The sequence below is a fragment of the Solenopsis invicta genome, chromosome 16, assembly GCF_016802725.1.
Source record: "Solenopsis invicta isolate M01_SB chromosome 16, UNIL_Sinv_3.0, whole genome shotgun sequence".
Taxonomy (NCBI): Eukaryota; Metazoa; Arthropoda; class Insecta; order Hymenoptera; family Formicidae; genus Solenopsis; species Solenopsis invicta.
Genome location: NC_052679.1, coordinates 583,839 through 611,140, shown reverse-complemented (window position 1 = coordinate 611,140; position 27,302 = coordinate 583,839). Strand labels below are relative to the sequence as shown.

Sequence of the window (27,302 nt, the reverse complement as noted above, 5' to 3'; positions counted from 1 at the left end):
ATACGTTTATTAAAATATTTAATATAAGTAATATATAGTAATTAGTTTATTAAAACAAGTTCATTTTTTTCAAAGTTTCAGTTAAAAAAACACATGGATAGCTGTAAAAAGAGTAAAAAATATGCTTTTACGTATAAAATTTAAAGATAACTTTAAATGTGGTTTAATTTTACGTTTTTAATAAATACGAGCCAAATCACATTTTTATAATAAAATGCATAATAACAAAATGACAAGACAAAATTTCATAGTTAATTACGTTAATTTTGATGCCTATTATTTTTTTTCTGCGATACTATGCCTTCGTCAAGATTAAATTCTCGGCAGGCTACTCAAGAGCTTCAAAATATTAGTACCGCAATATTTTAAAAAGCTTTGCATTATTGTTATATTTATCATTATATGTACAAAATTTATTACAATTTCTATTTCATTTAATCCATTCCGTTTTTACAGCCATTCCATATATTTTTACAGATAGTCAACAATTGAATACAAATGAGTATTCATCAGTCAAAAAAAGACAGCTCGAAAAACTTCAATCTTTCCAAGTCAAGAACTCACAGCAAAAGAACATAGTGAACTATAACGTCCAGCGGCCATCATCAATCTACACTCCACTAAATACTAGTTTCTCGACAATCGAACAATCTTTGTCCACACCATATTTTACTCCGCGACTAACTAGCCAACAGTCTGAAACATACATACCACAAACATTCAGAGGCTACACATTCTTTAAACCTCAATCGAATCAGTTTTCGCATTCAGCCTCTTTGCCAATGAATTGCTCAAAATTTTCATCCAGTTGTTTAACACCGCAATCTCTGTTTTTCTCATTGATCAAACCACAATCATTCCGTTCTCCCTTTAGAACTGGCAGGCAAAATCCAGGCTCAATGGGACTGGTGGCAGGAACTGGTGGCCATTATGCACCTGATATTAATAATAACACTAATATGCAAAACATTGAAAAGGCTGTAAGTATAGCATTAAATAATACTGTGCATTAAATCAACTTTGTTCACGTAATACATGCAACATATCTGACTAAATGTATTAAATTATCAAAGGATCTTATCGAGGTCATAGGTGACGTCAAAATTAGAGGAAATGAAACAGTTGAACCACCACTACCTTCACCACCACCACGTACACCACCAACATATTCACCAAAACCATATACACCACCACGTACATCACCTCCACCAACCACAACTAGAAGACCACCAGCATACTATCTTCCTCCGGTAACAAGTAGAACTACTTTTCCAAATGTACCAAAAAAAGATCCCCAAATTGCTGAAACTACAACTGATACTTCAAGTATGAGTACCAAAACTACTTTTTGGCTATAAATAATATAACATAGAAACAAAGTATATAAAAAAATAATTTATAATTTTACCAATCAGAAACCATTCAGGCTGATAATGATCGCAATCATCCTCCACATATTCATAGCCTTGATGTGGAATGCAGTAAAACTACGATGACGATCAATATCGAATTCAATCGCGCATTTTACGGCATTATTTATTCTAAGGTAAACGCGAAACAAAACAATTTCTTAGACATACACTAAAAATTACCTTATAATTATTTACCGATTTTATCCAATTTTAGGGATTTTACACAAATCCGGAATGTATCTATGTAAAACAGAATTCTGGCTTAACGCGATACTCTTTCAAGGTGAATCTAGGCTCCTGCGGAACTAAATTTATTAACGATTTCGAGAGTGCGACTGGCCAAGCGTATTTGGAAAATGTTCTCGTATTACAAGTTGGTATAAAATTAATTATTAGCTTGATTTTTTATATTTTCCTCAATTTTTATTAGTTATATTTAGCCTGCAAAAATATCACTTATAATAAACATTGAAAAATGAAATTTATTGCTAAAGAATGAACCGGATATACAAGAAGTCTGGGATACAGTTCGAAGAGTACAATGTATCTGGAAAGGAAACATCAATCAGACTCTGACAACGAATCTCTCAGTAGATATGTTGAACCAGGAGATTGTTACATTTAATGGTGATACTGCGACAGTCAAATTAGATATTCAAATAGGCAAAGGACCTTTTGCACCAATAGCCAATGGACTTGTAAAAATTGGAGAAACAATGACTTTAGTAGTTTCTGTAAAGGGTGATTCTGATTTTGATCTTCAGGTATCCATTGTAAAGCATATAAAGCGAATAATAATAATTCATGAAATAAAATTTTGTGTTTGAACATATAGTAACGGAAGCATTTTTGAAGCTTAATTCACTGATATGTAAGGAATAATTGCAAATTAATAATTATTTCTTAATGCGTTCACTTTTAAACTAATAAAATTTTATTTTGATTGCGATTCAAAAAAGAAATGTAAATTAAACAAATATTTATCATTATTTTCAAGGTACGCGACTGTTTGGCGCGAGATGAAACTTCGACCAACATGCTGAAACTTACCGATGAAAAAGGCTGTAATTTAAAACCAAAACTTTTGGAATCATTTAAAAAAACAAATGACACCGGCAATACAGGCGCTTCTATTATCGCTTACGCATTCTTTCATGCTTTTAAATTTCCCGACGTTATGGATCTATTCATCGAGTGTAACGTCGAATTATGTAAACCTAACTGCGAACCTTGTCTGGAAGTAAGGCACAAAAATTTTTTCAAATATGATATATCATGTGTTACATATGAGAAATGTAAAAACATCTATTTCATTCATTGAAATTAATATTTTCATAACAAATTCTGAAATCTCTTAACTTTTTGTATAATAACTTAAAGGAAATTCTGTGTGCAAGATTTTAAGATAAAGTATAAAAATATAAGTTTAAATTTTTTTATAGTTTCTTATTTTACGAAGTATATAATGTTGAATGTTTGTACTTTTTTAAACAGCAAGTGTATTTTGAATCTCCACCTTCAAAACTCTTGACTCGTAATGCTACAGCCAATCTAGAAATTAAAATCGGCAATGATCCGTTTGGAATCATAGCTAATGAACCTGTAAGAGTTAATTCAACTTTGACTTTAGTCATTTCTGTAAAGATTGATCCTGGTTTCGATATAGAGGTATGTATCGAAAAAATCATTTTATGCGTATAATACTAATTTGTAAGATAGAATTACGTGTTTAAACATATGGAAACGTAAACACTGGAGATACAATTAATTTACAAATATACATAAGATATAATTGCAAAGTAATAATTATTTCTTGATGCGTTCATGTTGAAGATAATAAAATTTTACCTTGCAAAAGACATAAATTAAGTAAACATCTATAATTATTTTCTAGGTACGCGACTGCTTTGCTCGAGACAAAGACTCAAACAAATCTGTAAACATCACCGACGAAAATGGCTGCATTTTAGATTCACGGTTTGATGCATTTCAAAAGACAAACAAAACTCGCAATACAGGCGCTTCTATTATTGCTTTTTCGTCTTTTAAAGCTTTTAAATTTTCTGGCATAAATGTACTTGTCAAATGTAAAGTCCAAATATGTAAAACCAGCTGCGATCCATGTCCGAAAGCAAATCAAGTAAGGCACAAATTATTCAAATATAATTAATTATATATAACTATATGTATTTGATAAAATTATTCGAGATGAATCTCATCCGCTAAGATTATTTTTGCATACATCTTGAAATTAACCATTTGTAACTCAAAAACAAGTCTTTTTGTGAAAGAATTTATAAAATATTGTTAGAAAAATAATTCTAACTTCTTTTGTAATTTTTTATTTTATTTATATTGCACCAACAAATTTGGCATTTTTTATACAGTTTAAGTATTAAAAATATTTTGTTTTAGCAAATCCATCCAGGAAGACGTCGTAGATCTCTAGCATATACATCTTTAAACAGCTTAACAAATTCAGTTCAGTTATCAGATCCAATACCAGTCAAACAGCATCTTAAAGTGATTCCGTTAGACGACTTGAACACAGTATTTAGTCAAATTCTGGATATGGAACAAACAGTTTCTATCGGAACAAAAGATGCCCGCATGAGCAACTGAAGATTTTATGTAACTTTGTCTCTTATGTTGAGCATACTCTTTATTACTGTTATAAGCGCAACTGTGTTATGTGTATGAATTATATTACTATACTCAGAAATCAGAATTCAAAGATTCGTAATACTATTTTTGTTTTATTATTATCGTAATAATATCATAAAGGAAATAACGTAAAAACAACAAACGTGTATTAAGAATCAAGTATACATGTGTCTATAATACAACTATTGTTATTCTATTATAGTATTGATTCTTATTATGGATATATTACTTTTTTTTACGCGGTAAATATTGTTATTTTATAATTTTTTCAATATAAATTGTTTGCTTTTATTAAAAGTATTTTTTATTTGTAATTAGCAAAATTATTACTTACTAAAAAATCATATAATAATTAAAAATTTTTTAAATAAAAATAAGATAAATTAACTGTAAACGTATTTTTAATGTGATAAAGATTTTCTTTTAAAGCGTTCTTCGGTACAATATTCTTTCTAAAATGAAATGAGTTAAGCCTCTTAAGTTGATCAAATAATTAGGCAATTAACGAATATAGAAATGACAAAAAAAATATAAACATCTATTATTACTAAACACCGATTTAATTTTTCCCATGATTTTTACTGGAACAATGTAAAAATATAGAATAAAGAAATTCACTTTATCAAAAAACTTACATCTAAAATTATATTTGTTAAAAATTAAAAACTTGGCTTAAATTTATAAAATGATACGGAATTCTTGATTCTACATATTCAAATCTTTTAAACATATTTAACGTGTAAGTTTCTTGTTCGGGGATAATAGTGAGTTTATTGGAGGGGACAGTACTTATGCTTGAGTTTCTCCGTTCCATTTCACTCGTCCTGTTTTGCTCATCAGCCCATGATTATACCCAGGATATAGTAATGTACGAAAAGTTGTGTAATGCACACTACGTAAATTCTTTGGTAAGCTCCTTGACATTGTATTTAATTTATTGAGGGAACTAATCTTTGAAAGCTAAAGATATTCTTTCTAATAAGTTTCTTGATATATACATATACATATGTATTTTATATAATATGCTGTAATCGTCGTTCGGTTAAAATATATGCAAGTAGTAACGTGTTTTTATGTAGAAACTTATTAAAAAAAAATACTTAAAAAAATTTAGGCTTAAATATAATATTTGTACTTGAAAAGAAAAAAATTGCATAGTAAATTATTTAAATGATGTTAAAAAATACTGTTAACAATTTTATTACGCAATAGTACAAATAAAACAGCTAAATTTAATTTAAAAAAAGTTGACTCTTTTTATAAGGGTTTGGGCCATCCGCGTTAATCATACATATTTTTGCAGATAATAATAGCATTAAAAAAATATAAAGTTAAACCCATAAATCTCTCGCCGAAAGTAGTTCTGTATTGTTTATTCTAGGTATTTTCATTTTGTTATTAATGCAATACATACAAATTCTAATATATCTGTACAATATATCTGACATTTTATAATAGTATAGAAATATGCGTGTATGAGGAAATATCTCCAAAAAAGGAAAAACATTGAAGATTGTAGGTAAAGATCACATAAAGACACTATAATTTAGGTAAGTGAATAAGTGAATGTATAGAAAGAACATTAAATGTCATTGAACAGGAAGCGCTTAAAGAACGCGCTGCATTCGAGAACAAATACAAAATTTGACGTTTTTCTAGCCAAAAATATGTCTTATGGACATGTTTTTGCAGACATTTATCAATTCTATATTGATTGAATAATCAGGTAAATTGTTCCGTCAAAAAATCTGTGGTCAATTCTCTGTTAGAAGACTGTAATTTTTTTCAGATGCATAATGATTATTTCTTGTCATAAATGACAATTGTAGAAAAGCGAGAAACCAAACAAAACTAACATGAAAACTACAAAAAAAAATGCAAAAATCTAGACAAAAAGACAAAAAGGATGACAAATTACAAAAGCAAACGTATGCTCCTTAGAATCTGTACGCTTTTCCAACCGGTGCGATGAAACTTTCATCTTTCACTTTTTCATTTTTTCACCTTTCATCTCGTTCAAGCATGATTCCACTGATAATTTCTCGATGTTTTACCACACTAATTCAATAGAGTGTTTTATAAGCGTATGTTACAACCAAGTGATACATCGTTGATAGATTGAGTTTCACTGATGGATTAGTGAATTAGTGACATAACATTGAGACAATGAGAAATGTCAAAATATACGATGGTTTTCTGTCCATTCTGCAAATGATTAATGGAGAATAACCATAATTTTAAATTTATGAACTATAAATAATAATTCTTTCATTTTAGACGCTAAAAAATTTATTAAATAATAACTGTTCAAAATCTTTATATTACAGCCATAGATATCATAATGATCATTTTTTACTTTCAATAAAAAGATTGACTCATTTTATCCGCCGTTCATTATTATCAAATGTACTTTCATATTTTCTCAGAAGTTTCGATGACATTTGATCGTCATAATATCGTATGTGATTTCTGATGAAACAATTATTTTTCTTGATATTTCAACAGAAATCATTACCGTTATTACTTTAAAAAGAAGAAGGAATTCAATCAGTAATGACAATAAAATTTTCTTTCCAAAGATGAGATTCATCATGGCAATTGTTTTTATCGCTCTCTCGGAGTCCGGTCATCGCACCTTCATAAGAACTACAAACGCAAATTCCGGTAAGAAATTACAAAAGAATTCTAATACTCTTTCTTAATCAAAGAAACAGAGAGAGAGAGAGAAAGAGAGAGAAGGGAGAGAGAAGTGATAAACGTTGACTTATAGACAGTTCAATGCTGTTAATGTCATAAATGAATGCAATATTTTAAACGTAAATTATTACTTTTAACTCAAAAAAGCTGCGACTATGTGCAGAAAAAACCACCTAATAATTTAGTTGTTATATGCATACAATAATAATTAATTAATACATAATTTATTATTCATTAATTAATTAATCATTTTTACGTCTGAACATTACAAAATATACTTCATCATGTTCGATACTAAAATTGTTTTTGGTACATGTTTATATTGATAGAAAATTGCTTACACATTACCAAGTATGAATTTTCAATTAATACTTAAAAGGCTATACAGTATTTTTACTTTTTTCCTAATCTGATTATTTTTCAAATAAAATAAAAAAAATTGACGAATATAAAATTAACGCATATAAAATTAATTGATATTTACTGATCGGCTTTAATGAAAAATATAAATATATTTTTTATTACAATCGTTTTTTAGTTTAATTTTATCATTATTAAAACTCAAAAAGTTTAGTAATTTTAATGTATGCATATTTGTATATCTTCTTTAACTACTTATTTTTGTTGTAACAACAAATGACAAATTTTTTATTAGAATAGAGTCAATCGTAATAATTTTTTTAAGAAGTTAATATTGCAATATTTAAAAAAAATTTGCGTTATTGTTATATTCATCATTATGTTTACGAAATTTATTTCGATTTCCATCTAATCTATCCGTTTTTGACAGCCACTTTATATATTTTTACAGATAGTCAACAATCAAATACAAATGAATACATGTCAGTCTTCAAACAAAAACAATTCGAAAAACTTCAATTTTTCCAAGTCAAGAATTCTCAACAAAAAAACGTAGTGAACTATACCGTCCAGCGGCCATCATTAATTTACACTCCGCCAAAAATCAGTTTCTCGGCAACCGGACGATTTTTGTCCACTTCACATTCTTCTCCGCGACTAACTAACCAACAATCCTCAATACACGTACCCAATTTCAGAAGCTCCACATTCTCTAACTCTCAATCGAACCAGCTTTCGTATTCACTGAATTGCTCACAATTGTCATCCACTTGTTTAACACCGCAATCTCTGCTTCCCTCATTGATCAGTCCACAACCATTTCATTTTCCCTTCAGGACTGGTAGAAAAGATGAAGGAATTGGAGGTGGTTCGCAAGGTCAAGCAATTGGTGGAATCAAAGCACCCAATATTAAAAATATAACTGAAGAAGGAAAAAATGTTGAAAGGCCTGTAAGTATAGTAATAAATAATACTAAATATTAAATCAACTTTGTTCACGCAGTATATGCAAAATATCTGACTAAATGTATTAAATTATCAGAATTATATTATACCGGCTGAAGGTACCTTCCAAGCTGGAGTAAGTGGATATGGACAAAGTCACGTAAGTGCTGGAGGAGGTGGAAGAGGTGGAGGAGGTGAAGAGGATGGAAAAGTAACTGGAGAAACACATGAAATTACCACTGAACATTTCATGGTAAAAATAGATACAGTTTTTCTAGCCCATTCAGTTATTTCTAGTATTACTATATTTTCATTAGTTGTTACAATATTACGTAGGAAATAAACAAGAATCTGATAGAGTTTTTATTTAGTGGCTAAAACAATTTTCCTGATAAAAATATTCGTAGACACCTGTCAAGTTTTGTTTAGTATTAATACACAATTTTTTAAACAATTTTTGCTTATTAAACAATTAAAACCATTTATTATCTGTTTCTTATTCAGTAATGAATTAAGATTTTGTGCATCTTTTATACGCAATAGCTGCAAGCAAAGCGTTACATTTTGTATAAGATTTTCAACAGTTTTACTTTTCAGTTACAAGATAAAAATAATAAAACTGTCTGTAATTATTCAAAAAATGTATGAAATTTCTACTAGAGAGGCGAAACATACTTTCCTCCCGAAGTTATGACTTTAAGACCAGGGTATTACCTTCCTCCAGTACCTACCCAGGAGAACAACTAGTTTTGTAAAAAACGATCCTCAAATTTCTGAAACTACAACTAGTATTTCAAAAACCGGTAATAAAAAAAGTAGTAAAAAAACGTTTTCTTTACTACATATAGTATAATATAAAGACAGAATATATAAGAAGATAATTTATAACTTTACCAAGCAGAAACTATTCAAGCTGATGATGATCTCAAACATCCTCCACATATTCATAGCCTCGATGTGAAATGCAGTAAAACTACGATGACGATCAATATTGAATTCAATCGCGCATTTTACGGCATTATTTATTCTATGGTAAGCGCAAAACAATTTCTTAAACATACACCAAAAAGCACTAATAATAATTTATTGATTTTATCCAATTTCAGGGATTTTACACAAATCCGGAATGTATCTATGTAAACCAGAATTCTGGCTTAACGCGATACACTTTCGAGGTGAATCTATGTTCCTGCGGAACTATATTCGTTAACGACTTCAAGGGTGCGGCTGGCCAAGCATATTTGGAAAACGTTCTCGTATTACAAGTCGGTATAAAATTAATTATTAGCTTTATTTTTTATATTTTTCTCAAATTTCATTAGTTATATTTATCCTGCAAAAATATCACTTATAATAGATATGAAAAATGAAATTTATTGCTAAAGAATGAACCGGATATACAAGAAGCCTGGGATACAGTTCGAAGAGTACAATGCATCTGGGAAGGAAACAATCAATAAGACTCTGACAACGAATTTCACGGTAGATATGTTGAAACAGGAGATCGTTAATTTTAATGGCGATACTGCAACCGCAAAATTAGATATTCAAATTGGCAAAGGACCTTTTGCACCGGCAGCCGATGGACTTGTAAGGATTGGAGAAACAATGACTTTAGTAATCTCCGTGAAGGGTGATTCTGATTTTGATCTTCAGGTATGCATTGTAATAACATACGAATAATAACAATTTATGAAATAAAATTACATGTTTGAACATATGGCAACATAAACATTTTAAAAGTAATTAATTTATGAATATATAAGAAATAATTGCAAACTAATAATTATTTTTTTATTTTTAAGATAATAAAATTAATTCTTAATTACAAAAAAATATAAATTATAAATTAAATTAACATTTATAATTATTCTCTAGGTGCGTGACTGTTTGGCATGAGATGAAACCTCGACCAACATGCTCAAACTTACCGATGAAAAAGGTTGTAATTTGAATCCAAAACTTATAGAACCATTTCAAAAAACAAATGACACCGGCAATACGGGCGCTTCTATTATCGCTTACGCATTCTTTCATGCTTTTAAATTTCCCGACTTTATGGATCTATTCATCGAGTGTAATGTGGAATTATGTAAACCTAACTGCGAATCTTGTCCAGAAGAAAATGAAGTAAGGCACAAACTTTATTCAAATATAATATGTTATATGTCATATGTGAGAAACGTAAAAAAAATCTGTTTCATTTGTTGAGCTTAATATTTTCCTAACAAATTCTGAAATCTTTTCACTTTTTGTGTAATAATTTAAAGAAAATTCTATTTCAAGATAAAGTATAAAAACATAAGTCTAATTTTTTTATAATTTCTTAGTTTGCGACGTATATAATGCTGAATGCTTGTACATTTTTTAAGTTAGTATATTTTAAATCTCCACCTTCAAAACCCTTGAATGATAATGCTACAGCCAATCTAGAGATTAAAATCGGTGATGATCCGTTCGGAACCTTAGCCAACGAACCTGTAAGAGTTGATACAATTTTGAGTTTAGTAATCTCTGTAAAAGTTGATCCTGGTTTTGATATGGAGGTATGTATCGAAAAAATCACGCGAATAATAGTAATTTATAAAACAGATTTACGTATTTGAACATACGAGTATGTAAACAAAGGAACACTAGAGATGCAATTAATTTATGAATATGCAAGGAATAATTGCAAACTAATAATTATCTTTTTCTCGATATATTCATTTTTTAAATTATATTAAAAAATTTTACGTTAAAGAGACATAAATTAAGCAAATTTTTAATAATTATTTTTAAGGTACGCGACTGTTTTGCTCGAGATAAAGACTCGACTGAACGTGTGAATATCACCAATGAAAAAGGCTGCATTGTATCCACATATCCACAGTTCCATTTCAAAAAACAAACGATACCCGCAATACAGGCGCTTCTATTATTGCTTATGCGTCTTTTCTAGCTTTTAAATTATCTAGTGATGTTGTATTCGTCAAATGTAATGTCGAAATATGTAAAACCAGCTGTGAACCTTGTCCAAATCCACGTCAAGTAAAGCACAAACAATAATTCAAATATGATATTAGGTATTGTATGTAACATTTGATAAAATTATCCGAAATTGAACCCGAAGCTGAAATTACATTTGCATGTATCTTAAAATCATTTATTTGTTGTAATTAAAAAAAAAATATTTTTGTAAGAATTTATTACTGTAAAGTAAATAATTGTAATTTTTGTGTAATTCCTTTTTTGTTGTGCTAAAAAAATTGGTATTTTTTCAATAGTTTAAATATTTAAAATATTTTGTTTGAGCAAATTTAAAGAAAAAATTATGGAGTTAAACAAAAATCATAAATTGTACCAAAATTCTATTATATAAGTTTATAACATCAGAATCATTAATAACTTTATTGATCCCATTATAATTCCGATGTTATAAACTATATAGAATTTTGATACGGTTTACAATTTTGATTGAATTAAAGAAAGAGTTCTAGAATGGTCATCCATTCCGATTCCACTTTGGTTCAGATTCTTATTTCAAACCAAGTATTTATTTGAAACTAACACGTAATATATTTTGTTGATAAAATAAAATGTTTTTTTTTTAATTAAGAAAATATTTAGTTGACAATTTTTAGTAATTACATATAAATTCCATTTTACAAAACATTCTAATAAAATATTATGTATCATTGTTGTTTCTGTAAAGAGAACCAGGTGCAAGATAATGTAACTAATTCGTTCATAATTAAATTTTTCCTTTACGTTTCAGTGCTACGAGTAAGATTAAGACATTATGAGACTTGCTGTTGATTGGTGGAATTCATTTCTTGCATAGATTCCGTTTCCAATGTCGATGTCGAACATCGTAATATTTGACGATGTTCTATCATTGTACATTGGAATTTTACCAAATGGACCGCAATTCTGCCCGCCGTATTGTTTTAGCAGCTGTTGCTTTATATTTTTTGTACATACGAATATGATAAAAATGATGAGACCTTGCAAGCTATTTAACATATTAGTGGGATACCAAACATATGACGGCATAGAATCGATCAACCATGCTAGTATCTCCATAATCCAACTTATTCCCATTACTATAAACAGCTTCAAGTACATTTTAAACCTGTAAGCAAATATATTTTTATGTTATGAATATTGTAAGAGATAAATAAAAATAAATTTGTAATTATCATTTTTATGTTAGAAAACTTCAAAATTTCGTTTAAAAAATAAAAAAACATTATTTAACTTTCTAAGTCATAAAAATGAACAACTATTTGAAAATGTCTAAAAACAATTATCTTGTTAAAAATGAAAATAAATTAATATTATGCAAATCTATATTTGTAAAAATACATCTATTTTTTTGTTAAGAAAATAAAGTATAGGTATATGATTGGAAGCATTAATATTATATGATACGCTTATATATGATAATCACGTTATATATGTATCTATATAATGAAACTTATACAATAAATATTTTATTTTGCCTTAGAATGGAAAGCATCGATGAATTGCACATCACGCAGTTTTCTAATAAATATGTCAAAAAAAATTATTTCAACACACCTCTGCTTATTTTCATTGTGGCACTTGCTCTCCGAGTGTCTCAGTTGTTTAGCTATACGTATATTCTGGTACATAATTGATAGCGTTGTAGCGATAAAGAAACAAATATTACTAATAATAGTAGCACTCATGGGTACGTAAAAGTATATTGTTTTTGCCAGATTCTCTGAAACAAAAAGAATTTTTTTATGTTACGCGCTAATATACAGAGACATGCTCATTATTTTAATTGAAAGTTGTTAAAGCCAAGCGAAACTTTTCAGTTTCGTGTTCGGTTAACATTAATTAACATTAGTAGAGAATCTTTTGCCAATGTCACGTACCACCAAACCAAAATTTTTTCGTACATATTTGTGGCTTCCAATCTTTTTCTATCCCATTAACATTGTCCGCAATAGCACAAATAATGTTAAGGATCAACGGAATTCCCCACGCATATATGGAATACATTACAAACTTCTTTTTTTCTTGCCTTATATTTGTTTGATAAAAACGAAGCTTTCTGTAAAATACGATTTATATTTAATTATTAATTATTATCTAATATATAAATTTAAAAACAAAGACGTCGTTGCAATTAACTTTTAGCAAAGCAATAATCATAAAAATTCACACACACACACACACACACACGCACGCATGCACGCACGCACGCACGCACGCACGCACGCACGCACGCACGCACGCACGCGCCAACGCACGCACGCACGCACGCACAAACGCACGCACAAACGCACGCACAAACGCACGCACATACACGCGAGCGCGTGTATCAAATATACAGGGTGGGGAAAAGTATCGGAATAGCAAAATATCTCGAAAACTAAGCATTTTAGAAAAAAAGTGTTTCAAGATAAAAGTTATAGAGTTTTAAAAGATCTATTTACTAATATTATTAATTTGACCTTAGATGGCTGGTATTAAGCCCTTTCCAAAACCCTACAATAAAGTTTATTTTTATTGATATTTCGCTGTTCCCACACTTTTCCCTTACCCTGTATATGTTCTTAATAGACATGAATATATTGATTTCTACAGACGGCAACAAATTATCCTATCTAAATTCAGAAGATAACTAAGTTTCTTTTCACAGTTTCTGTCTGACCAATTTTCTTATTTGAATATTTTGTTTCAATCCTTTTAAGAAATATAATGGACATTAAAGTTTGCACTTAATGGAACTAAATATTATAATATTTTCATAAAATCCCAGAAATCAACGAATGTTTAAAAGATGCTTTTTAAACGTTTTTTTAAAACATGCGTGTTGTCTCGTATAAAATTCATATATATTGCTTACCTGAATTTCCACCAAATATCGAAGCATGTTACATTTAACCAGAAAAAAGTTGATAAAAGAAAGAAATTCAAAATATAAGCTGAAAGAATCAAATAGGTAATGTATTAATTACCAAGTACGTATTTAGAATATCAATCAAATTTATAATTATTGCTAAATTTATCCGTGAGATTTTTTATTATATTATCAGAAAAAAAAAAACAGAAATACTGGAAACAAATTTACTAATTGCTGCAAATATTCTGCTATAATATAAAAATTACATTACTGTGTTATTACATATAGTTTATGCATGCTATACCTAATGTAATGCAACATATTTCGTCATCAACTTGTTGTAATTCGGAAACTTGTTGACCACAATACATAATTACGTATGCGATAAATAATGAGACTATGTGTGCACGCAATGTATAGCCATGCATGTTTTGGAGCTCTGGTAATATGGAATATACCACGAACGTCGCCAGCAGGAACGGCAAAGATATTAGGAGACAAACGGATACATATATCGGATACATTCTCTGATTATTGCAGACTAACACTTCATAAATCTCTCGATTAAAACTGACTAAACAGTAAGACGTCGGTAAAATGAATTTGCCAGGGCCTTGATATAAAGAGCCATCAGTGAGAAAATAGTATTCATTGGAAGGAAGCAAACTTTTTCCAAATCCTTGTGAAAGGCATGGATCGTGGAAAGTCATGGAAAATGTTGGGACATCGGAACCGTCCTTATATTTGTTCATCTTTGGAAAATAGTAAGTACCACTTTCATTAGCAACGCATTTGCCCGTTTTTTTCATGAAATTATCAACAGGACAACAGAGTTGAACACAAGTAATGTTGTGACACATTTCATACGAAACAATGTTGACGTCAAAGATTTTTGGAATTTTAGTGTTTTTATTGGAATTTCCGTTTTCATGCAATGTGGAATTGCTCTCTCTTTCGATTCTAGAGAAATTCTTAATTTCTTGTATCATGAAATTATTAACGTCTGTAGAATTCGTGGTAGACCCCATAGAAATATGATTACTTTTTTCGCAATATTTTATGATACGTCCGCGAGACTCATATTGTTTCAAAACATCATCCTTTCTCTTGTTCTTTGTAGAATTAATATACGACTCATATTTTATTTTGTCATCATTCTTGATGAAATTTTCACGAGAAATACCCCGTGTTGACTTGATCTCTTTGTTTTGATATTTTATAGAGCTTGCGAAAAAATCATACCGCACCATCGAACTGTCGCTTTGCTTATTGCCATTGATAGAACGTTCTTGAGACTCTGAGGACGAAGCAACAAACAGAAGCACGTAACACCAAAGTACCTTGTTTGGTAGATACATCGTTGAACTATTGATGCATCAAATTCACAAAATTAAGTTGACTTTTTTTATGCCCTGTGAACAAATGTCTACTGCAATATTGCTAATTACAGAACGAGCGTAGCTGAAATCCGCAGCGATTTTGTCCAAAGAGCAAAGAAAGTATAAGACAAAGAAGAACTTGTTAATTGTTAAAAATATTTAGGATAGATGAACGCGTGAATAATCTTTAACAACAAAATATCTATATTCTTAATACCATTGTATAATCCTCAACATCTTTTTATTTTTAGGATAACATATATCTTCGTTCTAAACGTATGCCATTGAGATGAAAACAAGATAAACGAAAAGTACTAAGAATAAAAAGATCGCTTGGTTTTAATGTGTTACAAATAAGAAAGATTAAAATACGGTTCGTTCAGGATAACGTTAAAATTTTGTTAATACAAAGTTGTAGAGCATTGTCACGTTGATCATAAACAACTGCATGCCTTTTATGCAATTCTTAGTGAAGAAAATATTAAGTGTAGCGTATATGTAGGCGCGGCGACTTCCAAAGCGTAGAATTTTTCAGAGTATTTGTTGTTAAATTTGGTCGTGTAGCTGAGATATAAAGTTTGATGAAAGTGTTATTTGACTACAATTACATAGAAAATTTCTGTGCTGCAAGTTGTATTTTGATTATTGTTGTACTTTGAATATAGACAGATATTAGAATTCAGATTTGATTGCTGTTTGTTGTTTCTTTAACGATTTATGCAAATGTTAAATTACTTGAACTATAATCATAATTATCGTAGCTACGTCGTATCAGCTATCAGGTTTAAGTTCCGGGAGTAAGTTTTCTTAAAACTCTCCTTAGGTAATTGCTTTAGATGTTATTATAATATGGCATTATTATTCAAGGATTTTATTTTCAGTTACATAATAAGAATTGTACACAGTATAATTTCTTAATTATCTTAACCGGTTTTTATCTTAACCGGCTGGTATTGAATAAGCAAATATATAAGGAAACCATTTTTGTATTTATACCGTTTTACTTATTTATATATATGTACACATGTTTAATTCCACAAAATTACATTAACTAGCAAAGAAAGACAAAAGAAAAGTAATTAAATAATTTAAATGTTACTTATACAGTACAGAACATTGAAAGAATATTACTAAGTTGAATATTACAATGTTGATTGTTGAAATGCTAATGTATTTTCAATTTTGCATCTATACTTCTTTTTTTACATTAATATTGTTGCAACATTAAAATAACATTGAACAAATTATTATAGAGATTTTATTTTTTTTAAATAGAAAGTTATGTAAATAGAATTAAATTTTATAAATTATATATATAATAAATAATACGATAAAATTATAAAAAATGTACTTAATTTTATTTAATAAAACTTATTTAGTAAAACTTTGTAAAAGTTAGAAGATTTGCATCAAAAGCCAAATTATTAATGTTATATTTACGTATTTATCAGAAGCGTAAGCGAGACATGTTTATCACACAGTTTTCTTTCGGACAAATTGTTAAAACCTGACTCATCTGAATGATATTAGTTATTAGTAACAATTATGACTGACTTTAGGCTAAATATGATAATGAATAGAATAATAAAGCCAATATTGCACTATGTTCAATTTCGTTTTCCAGCAAACGATACCGCACAAACGTACTCCGGCAAATGCTAAGACAAAACTACTAGAAGACGAGTTGTTGATAGCGTTAAAAAAGCAATTTATCGTACTAGGAATTTATACATACATAGTGAGAAAAGAAACTACTGAGTTTTCAAAGTCGGTAGTTTTAAATAACATATGCATGTATGTACACCTTATGTACCATTTTTTGTATCAATTTTTTTATATTAATTAACAAAACTGTATAATTTTTTTTACATAATTAAATTTCCTTAATTATTTTGCATATAAAAATATTGAAGTAGTTATTGAAAAATTAATTCAATTTATAAGGCTAAATTTAGTCATTATTAGAATCTCAAGTATCAGGTGAGATATTATTTAAACTTACATCTTGAAATGTACATAATTATTTGTTGTATCTTTACAATTAAAAAACAAAAAAATATTATATGTAGCTGAAAAAAAAACAATTATTTGCATGATATTTGACTTGATATAAAAACTTATACATAACACATGCAAAAGATAAGATATCATCGATTTATAATAAATTGTATATTACAGATTTTTTGAGATCACCGAATATGAAAACATTATGTTAAAGTATAAAAATGACTGATCTTTCTAATGCGCTAATTTAATAACAGAACATTGTGTAATAGTTTTTATTCCTATATAAAAATTTAATAAAAATAATGTGGCTAAACGTTGGACCAAAAATATTGACCAATTTAATATTGTCATTACTAATTGTAAATATTTAGATCTCAATACTTTTTTCCGTAAGAGTTATATTGCTGCAATTATATTACAGCAATGAGAAATATTTCATGTTTTTGCAATGTTGCAATTTTACAATTTTGCAATACAATATTTCTGTAATCTTTCTATACTGTATAAGTATTTTGCAAAAAATTTTGTGTATAGAAATACTACTAATATAGTAAATAGTAAATATTATTTTTTTGCAACAAATTCTTTACAATTTGTTAAGGCAGGAAAAATATTTCATATTTAAATGCTTGTTAGCATTAGTAATTATTAAATATATTTTTAATTTAATATCGTGATATTTCTTGTTCAACTTAGAATAGTTTTAAGACTAAAAAGTTATTTGACGCACAGTTTTGTGAAGTAAAAAATGTATATAAAATTACACAATAAATATTAGCACCAAGATCTAGCTGTAAATTGACTTATTCTTCGGTTAATATTAATAAATTGTAAAAAGTTGTCAAAAATATACTCTTGACAACATTTTAAATATCTTTTTAAGTTTAAATTATTTTACCACAGATAGCACAAAATATTTATAAAATATTTACTAAATATTTATAATATTTATTTTAATCTTTATAAACATTTATCAAAACATTTAATAAATGTTTTTATGGCCGTAGATTGGACTGATCATAAATATTTATCATAAATGTTTCAAAAATATTTATGATTTATGATAATTATTTTGAAAATGTTTGAAATATCCGCATAAATTATATTACACTACATAATCCCAATGAGTAAAACAATATTTCTATATTTTAAAAAACAATTTTCGCAAAAAAATTTCATCTTAGGAATTTTTTTCGGAAATTCCGAAGCGGTCACCTATCCAAGTCGCGACCAATGTTTTAGAAAATATTTTAATAATATTTTTGATAAAAATTTTTATAATCTTTTTCCGTCATATATATAAAATATGTATAAAATATTTCTATAATATATATAAAAAATATTTATGATAAATATTTATTAATATTTATCATAAATATTGTGTGCTATCTGGGACACAAATAAATTAATAATTAATTACTCTAATTTTTATTTATTTTTATAATGCGTTATTAGAAACATTATATTTTGAGCATAGCATGGAACAGAATCAAATAAAATACGTAACATTAAAATCGATTTTCATGGAAACGTTATCGGTTGAAAATATTCGTAGCTACATAGTTCGGCTCAACATATTGTGCACATAGAGGCGCAAGTAAACGAGTTCCATCTAAACTCGGATACGTTCTCAAGTTTCTCTCCTTCTCGAAAACAGTTAAACTAGAGATTCTGCAGAGTCTGATCAGAGTCTTAAATATATGTGTAAAGATTTAGCAAAAGAGGCAAAAATACTGTTACAAATTTTTTTGATTTCTGTATAGCTTGCCACGCGACAAAAGTTGGCGTGACAGGGTATTAAATCTTTCGTCGTGCGGAAGAAATGAAAGTTATTCAATTTTGATTGACTACTGCGTCAATTTCTGTTACGCGGCAAATTTTATTATTGTGTGCAGAGAAGAACCTAAGAGTGACGGCATTTTTCCTATAACGCTCGAATTTCCAATTTGAGCTAAAATTATGTAGTAGGAATAGGCTGGTATTCATAGTCAATTTTGATATTTAAAACCATCTAAAGTATCGTATATATATATATATATATATATATATATATATATATATATGATTAAAATATAATAACAAATTTGATTTCTGACTTACCGACCCGATGCACAACAAGCGGAGTTAATCAGACACGAAAATACGGTGATTACTGTAACACAAACATAAAATTAAAAAATTAAAACTGTGCTCAAAATCAATAAGTTTAAAAATTATTTCTTATACACCCACAGAAAGGTTTCTCTTTGAGTAAAAAAATATTAGTTTGACTTAAAAAAATTCGTACACTGCTATATGGTTACAAAAAAATTTCTTTGACTTGAAGAAATTTTTTGATTGCTTCTTTTATTAGAATTAAAGAAATAATTTAGTTGTGCAACACAATTTTATTTAAATAAAAGAAATTTATTTTTAAAACAGCAACAAGTAAATTATTTTTTACATTTCTATTAATACTTTCTTTGAATTAAATAATTATTTGTTTAATTTAAACAAATAATTTATTTACTTTTAAAAAGACTAATAACGTCATTTCCTGAAGTCAAATAAACTTTATTTTTTTCAAAGGTATTTTCAATTCAACTTAAAGCTACCAAGTTAAAAAAACGATTTTATCAATTTAAACGTAACATTTCTCTGAATGTGTATAGAATTTTATTTAGTAATTTTACGCGAGATTTCGCCTTACCAGCACGCCGCGTCGTCTGTTAAACGCCCCATTCGGATCATTGACCGCGTACGGTACGGCACGCCGCGTGACGTCTAGCCAGTCCCCCCACTCTTCTCGCTCGGTCATTCGCACTACTCGAGGCGCACGTGGCCGAGAAGAGTGGGGGACGACGCGCGGCGTGCCGCACCGTGCGCGGTCAACGACCCGAGTGAGGCATTTAACAGAGACGACGTGGCGCATAATGCGGAGTCTCTCTCGCTACGCGAGACTATTGTTGCTTCAGTGTTGAATAACTCGGTGATAAAAAAATTGTACAGCGCTCAATAAATACGCAAATTAAAGATAAAGATTCGCGCTTTCGAATGCTGTAAACCGCGTTTCCGTGCAATTTTTATTTCACGCCGTGGAGCTTTGCAAAGTTTGTAAAAGATTTTGAGATTTGACGCATACCTATTTGTATCCAAGTAACTTCGTAAACAATCCGTAAATAGTTTAGACATTCGAAGAATTTGGCTGACACGCGGCTTTGGAATTCGTTGCTTTTGTGTACAGCACGATGTGTTTACGCAAGGTCACCGCGCTATCATTCGCGTTCGAAAACTCGAGCGAGAAACTAGCAGTGCTAGTTGCTCCGTGTGTTACCTCGCGAAATATTAACTGCATCATGTACTTTTGTTTTCGAATAGTCCGTCGCGTTACAATTATTAATTCTGCTTTATTAATCACGTCGTATTATATGGTTTTAAGTTAAACCCGCCGGCTCCGTCTTTGATTTATTAACAAACGATCACAGATCGCAACGTCAAATAGATTCATAGCTTATTCGCGCGCGTATGATGATGCTTTGATTTTTTCCGTTGTAATATATAACAATAAAGTATTCTGTGATTGTGACGTGGCCGTCGGAAGTGCTGTACGAAGTACCTCGCGATCGTTTATTTTTTACCGTGTAATTAATCGGTGTTTTCACGAGTGAGTGTCATACAAATTTAGTATATTATTCGCGAATGTTCCGCGTGTGCAACGAGAGGAAGAAGACAACCTGGGGGACTCTGAGAGGAAGGGAGGTCTGGGAGAGGCATCGAGCCCCAGCGGAGCAACTTTGGGGTAAATATAATTTTTTATTTAATAATCTTTTTACTTTTCTTTTGATGTTATCAAATAAATTAAAAAAAAGCTACTTAAAAAAAGAAAATTAATATAAAATTATATACACATTCAGAAAAAAGTTACGTTTAAATTGATGAAATCGTTTTTTTAACTTGGCTGCTTTAAGTTGAATTGAAAATACCTTTAAAGAAAATAAAAATTTATTTAATTTCAGAAAATGATGTTATTAGTCTTTCTAAAAGTAAATAAATTATTTGTTTAAATTATTTGTTTTATTTAAACAAATAATTATTTAATTTAAAGGAAGTATTAATAGAAATATAAAAAGTATTAGTTGTTGCTGTGGTTTTAAAAATAAATTTTTTTTATTTAAATAAAATTTGTGTTGCACAACCAAATTATTTCTTTAATTCTATTGTAATAAAAGAAACAATCAAAAAATTTCTTTAAGTCAAAGAAATTTTTCTTTAACCGTGTAGTAGTGCATAAATTTTTTTAAGTCAAACAAATTCTTTCTCAAAATTATTTCTCAACAAAATTTTTCTTAAAAAAATTTTTCTCTGGGTATATAAGAAATAAATTTTAAACTTATTGATTTTGAGCGCAGTTTTAATTTTTTAATTTTATGTTTGTGTTACAGTAATCACCGTAGTTTTGTGGTTGATTAACTCCGCTCGTTGCACATCGAGTCGATGAGTCAGAAATCAATTTTTTTATTATTATATATTTTAATCATTCTTATATATGATACTTAAGATGGTCTTAAATATAAAAATCGACTATAAATACCAGCCTATCCCAACTACATAACTTTAGCACAGAACCATTCAACCATTTTTATCGGCAATATCACAAAATGGATGTGATTTTAGTTCACAATTTGGCCAAAATGGATGTGAGTAGTTAGTGTGTCGAGAATTCAAACGTTATAGGAAAAATGTCGGTATGGTCGCTTTCAGGTTCCTCTGATGCAGGAGACTTTCTCATTCTCTTTCATTTCTATTTTTTTCTTATTTCTTTCTCTATGACCAATAGTCATAGTTAATTTTTATTTCAAGATTGTCTTAAATAACGTTTTAAGATGCTAATACGGCTCTCTGATTAATTGATGACATCTTAAGATGATACTTAAGACGATCTTAAATATAAGAATCGACTATGAATACCGGCTTATGATTTTCTCTTTTGGAAGTGGGCAAAACGGATTGTTTCATGATCAGACTTTGATAGTACGGTCTCTAACTAAACGAGCAATGATATCACTGAAAACTGTCGGTACAACAGCAAAACAAGTTTTGTTGCAACGCTAATAAATGTCGCCACTATGTCCATTTGGTTTTCAATATGTTCCAAATTGTTACCACCTGTATCAACAGAATTTGTTGAAATCGATGTGTAATATTGACCAATCAATAAATGCATTTTTAAGCATTTTAGGATAGATTTTAGGATAGAATAGACTTGCTTAATAATAATTGAAACAATCGCGAATTATTTAATAATCCAGAATCGACGATCAAAAATAATAAAATCCTGTCTAATAAATTTCAAGATGCGTTCAATCTTACTGAAAAGTAATGAGATACAAAGTTTTAGAAATTTAATTTGGAAGTGTGTTTACTTATAGTATTTCACGTAGTACATTAGAAAGAAACGAAGAAAAATGATCACCAATTAAAGTTTCATAAAAAAAAAATAAGAACAGATTGGTTTTAAGTTTGTTGAAAAACGCAACATCTCTATCTCGCCCTTTCGTACTTAAACGAGCAATTTGTCGAATGTTTTATATAACTTTTTTAATTTCCGTACATTTACATAGATATTTTCAAAATATTTGAATATTGTAAACGCTCGCAAATTATTTCCTTACGCTATGTATTTTTTTAACACATAATAGTAAAAAAAAACAGTAAAATAAAAGAAACGTAAAAAGTCCCAAAACATTTTTAATTTATTTGATACAAATGTATGATATAGAAGTATAACGTATTAATTTACTCACAAAAATTATAAATTAAAAAAAATGTTTAAAAATAGAAGTACAACAGATTTTTAAAATTCAAGTTAAATAAAAATTTTTTTTATCTCAATATATAAAATTTAATTAACAATTAAAACTAAAATTTTTAAAATTAGAAATTAAAGGATTTTTTCCAAAAATTAAAATTAACAAATATATATTATAAATTTTAATTAATATATTATACTAAATTTAAATATTTTGTATAATACATAAATAAGCTTCAATAATTTAATATAATTTTTCATATGAATTAAATAATAAATTGAATAATAAATTATTGTCTTTATAATTAGTAAAAAATATAAGCAAATAATTTTAACTATAATTGCATATTTAATTTTAAAAAAGCTGTGTAAAGAAAAAATAAAAAGTTGAGAAGCAGCGGGTTTTGAACTCGAGATGTCTAGCATTCTAACTGCTTATCTTGTCTGTATGTTTACTTTTATGAACTCGGTATATTACATCTCGGAAAATTACAATGTTTTCTTCAAAATTATTACGTAATAGACAAGTTATTTTGTCACGTACTAATGAGGGAAGAGTGTAATATATTAAAAATTTAGTGAAATTTATGGAACCAAAGATTAGTCATCTCCTTATTCAAACATTTGTAGAAGCGCATTACGTAAAGTTCCGAAAAAGTCTCTAAAACTCTTTAAAAATTTGTCGAAACCCATTGCTAACAAACGCTAAAATTTAGTAATCTTTTACTTTACCAAATCGAACGTGCATGAAAATCGGAAATCGTAGTACTTCTGTAACCGATTAATATACAAAAACAAGTTCCTTAACAAATTATAAAATGTAGATATACGGTTTCCGGTATGTGGTTTATAAGTAACTTATGGAATTGCCTATCGTTTCCTTACAATTATTTTCCTCCAACTAACACAGAAATAAGAGTGTGCATATATCTATGCAATATTATCGCATTTAGTCGATTTACTTTTATATGACACTGTCCCATTTAGGTATTTATACTTTATTCAAGAAAAAAGAAAACAATTGATTAGGATTTTTCTTATTGATTACAAACATTTATATCAAGTTTCACATAAACCAGGCACCGAAGCCCTTTCAAAATTTTCCCTGGAGCATCCTTTACATCTTATTTGTCGGCAATATTTGGTAGCAAACAGGCAAGTGTAGCTTTGAGTCTATCGACCGCAAATACCGAATGGACGAAAACCAGTGAGTAGGGATCTAGGATGGGGCCGCGGCCGCATACAGCGTCCGTACAGAATTCACTAGTGGGTGAGGGACGAGGAGAACGGTTTGGAATTAATCAGTACCGGTCTTTGGTAAATAACCGTAACGAGGATCCCTCGGTCAACTCGACGAGTTCTCTAAGAATTCAACGAAAGACTACAATACACGCCGAGGACGAACGATAATGAAGCCTGAGGCTTTTCCGATAGCGTTCGAGAGATGCTTGGTAATTTATTTTGGCAGGGTAGATTGCTACTCTCTTTCGCGAATACGCGTGATAGATGAAAATGGAGCTGTTTAGTACTTAATTGTCTACATCATTCAACGAAAAAAAAAGAATAAACGCGATTGACAGAAATGTATTATGCGAAATATTCCCCTAATTCTCGAAGAACTTCTAATTTCAGAATCTTTTTATAATTGTTGATTGCTCCTCTTTATTTATATCTGCTCATTAGCAGCTCTCTTATTGAAAATCGGGATACATATGTTAAAGCGGATTTTCTTTGTACTTTTATAATCACTGAAAATTCCGAGAGTTCACAAAATAGATGGGGATTGAAATAATATCGATTACATGTAAATGTTTTATGTTGTGTTACAGGAATATTTGATTTCAATTATTAACCATTCAGCTAATTGGCACAATTTAAATGGATAGATGGTTATATGTGCATTGTTTATCTGCATATAGTATTATTAATATATCCTGTAATATAATAACAAATTTAATAAAATTATGTTTTACGTTATACGCGACTCTCGCAGTAACAATGAGAGAAGTATTAAATTTAGAAAAATAACAATTACTTGCCCTTAGATACTTTAGAGTTAACTATCAAATAACAGAACTTTGACATATCAAACTGATTAGAAATAAATTGTATAGAAAAATCAAATTTGTAGCAGCGTCAATTTATCGGAGATAATAAGTCATCTCTAGAAATAATAAATTACCTAGTAACGATAAACCATTTGAAAATAATACGCGCTTGTAATTATTTGTTAAATATTACCAATTTATCATTATTAATACATTAATTTACCATATATTACTATCAATAATTTCCGATACAAATAATGAATTTTCAATACGTTTTTGCAGCTACATATCATGTTTGTTACCACATTTCATTTTATATTGAGAAGTATTGGTTGTGATCAATTGTCAGAGAAGCTCACGTGTCCCCTGACTCGTTATTTCGCGCGATTTCTCACGTTGAACGCGTTCTCGAGAGACCGTTTCAGTTGTCGACGCTGGGATTCAGCGTGACACTTGTACACTGCTTAGGATCTCGCGATCTCCCCCCGGGATAAAAGAAATTAGGAGAGCTGCGCGCGTTCTTCCACGAACAGGATCGAATGGAAACAAATTACATCGGTCATCCCGTAAATCTCGCATCAAGATTTCAAGATCTTTTCGCGAGCGAGGCGAGGCGAAGCCGCGGACTCGCTCGCTGATTGCGCTCGCGTCGCAACGGAGATTGATAAACCGCCGCGTAGCTACCAATTAGCGTTCTTGCGCGCAACGTGCCTTCGCGTATTATGCATTATCTTTAGCCGGTTTTGAGGTAAAACTTCGCCGACTTCCTCCTCTGCCGGTGATTTATGCCCGCGCCGTTTAACAAAGTTTTTATTCGCGGCCCGCTGTTGTAAAGATGATTTATACGCAGCCACCGGATCTTGCGGGATTTCGCTTCGACGTGGAAAAGCTCGCGGCATTTGATGACGCCTTTGTGGCAATCGTACGTTGAATAAGAATGCATTTTTTTTTCAGAATACCATGAATACCGGCTTCTATGAACTTCCTGCGCACACACGAGAGCTCTTTCTTTCTTTCTTTCTTCCCTCAAAATATCGCAAGTTTCACCAAATTAAGCGCATAAGAATGAGAAAAGTGTTTAGAATCCGTTTCACGGAAAAATCACGAGTTGGCCACTTCTCTACAAATATCATGTTGGAAATACTCCGCTCCTTAACGCCGAGATGAATTTCAAACGGCGCTCGCACTTTCCGCGAGAACGACTCGCGACGAAATGGAAGTTACACGAAGAGTTTTGTGCATGTAAATGTACCAGGCATTCGTGACTGGTTGCTGACTGAGTTTGTGCGCGCAAACTTAAACGTACGCGGCCAAACGTGAAATCATAAAAGTTTCAGTTCGAGGTGGTTGTAACGGCGGCGCCGCGCCCGTGCCGCGTCGGGGCGACATCCGAGGGTCCAGATACATATAAGAGTGAGCCAATGCGCCGCGGTATATCTTAACCCGTAATCGCTCGAAGGATTAAACTCTCGCCCGAACCTTCCAAATTCGTTGTTTGAGTTTGATCCTGATCCCCGCACGACTTATTCCGCTAACTCCCTCTCGAAAGGGTCGGTCCGCCCGGCGTCACGTGTGACTCGGAACGTTCGCCGCAGGGCGGTCCTGATCCCTTTTATCCTTCGGGTAAATTATCGAACGGATGAACATTTTTCGTTTTAACTTTCTGCTATACAGACAAATTTATTCTGATAAAAAATCCCCAGCACGCAATTTTGAACGTGAAATAAAACGTAAGTGAGGAGGGATTGTGCGTTTTTTGATACAAAATTCGAAGTTCTCAAACATCGGGGTCGCAATCGCATTGATTTTTACGACTCGAGAAACACCAGAATTGCTTTTCCGTATTTTTCCGATTTCCATCCGAGTCGCATCATGCTAGTACTAAATGCACGTGTTATTTTTATCAGACGGTTAAAGCTCGATAGCTAACGGCCGCACTTAAGCTGAATGTACGCTGAGTATATGGATTTGTGTCTGTCGTGTTGCCGCCGGTTATACGGAACTATTGCGCTTTTATCCACCGCGTATTTTTATCCGCCATCGTTCGGTAGAATAGAGAAAGGGCGCATAAACGCAAATCGACAATAGCGGGGCACAGGGGGATAGTGCACGCGAATGGCAGACGGTGCACTTTGCATCTTC

At 30.2% G+C, this 27,302-nt stretch overlaps 2 protein-coding genes and 1 pseudogene across 3 annotated transcripts; 2 read left to right on the top strand and 1 right to left on the bottom strand.

Annotated features, from left to right (window-relative positions):
* Positions 1 to 366: 366 nt before the first annotated feature.
* LOC105196110 lies at positions 367 to 4,209 on the top strand. The gene is made up of 9 exons (XM_039458485.1): positions 367 to 980; positions 1,074 to 1,326; positions 1,416 to 1,546; positions 1,627 to 1,785; positions 1,907 to 2,176; positions 2,410 to 2,652; positions 2,907 to 3,080; positions 3,307 to 3,552; positions 3,828 to 4,209. The coding sequence occupies exons 1-9, from the start codon at positions 783 to 785 to the stop codon at positions 4,032 to 4,034; spliced, it is 1,881 nt and encodes a 626-aa protein (XP_039314419.1). The 5' UTR covers positions 367 to 782; the 3' UTR covers positions 4,035 to 4,209.
* Positions 4,210 to 6,667: 2,458 nt separating this feature from the next.
* Positions 6,668 to 11,019, top strand: LOC113003251 (annotated as a pseudogene).
* Positions 11,020 to 11,382: 363 nt separating this feature from the next.
* On the bottom strand, positions 11,383 to 17,057 carry LOC105196109 (G-protein coupled receptor Mth2-like). Of its 2 annotated transcripts, XM_039458487.1 has the most exons (6): positions 16,920 to 17,057; positions 14,243 to 15,350; positions 13,942 to 14,020; positions 12,965 to 13,143; positions 12,642 to 12,807; positions 11,383 to 12,192 (listed from the first exon to the last, which is right to left on the bottom strand). In XM_039458487.1, the coding sequence occupies exons 2-6, from the start codon at positions 15,294 to 15,296 to the stop codon at positions 11,850 to 11,852; spliced, it is 1,821 nt and encodes a 606-aa protein (XP_039314421.1). In that variant the 5' UTR covers positions 15,297 to 15,350; positions 16,920 to 17,057; the 3' UTR covers positions 11,383 to 11,849. The 2 variants fall into 2 exon arrangements, with proteins under 2 accessions (XP_039314421.1, XP_011160163.1); XM_011161861.3 differs by lacking the exon at positions 16,920 to 17,057 and having other exon boundaries at positions 14,243 to 16,491.
* Positions 17,058 to 27,302: the final 10,245 nt, after the last annotated feature.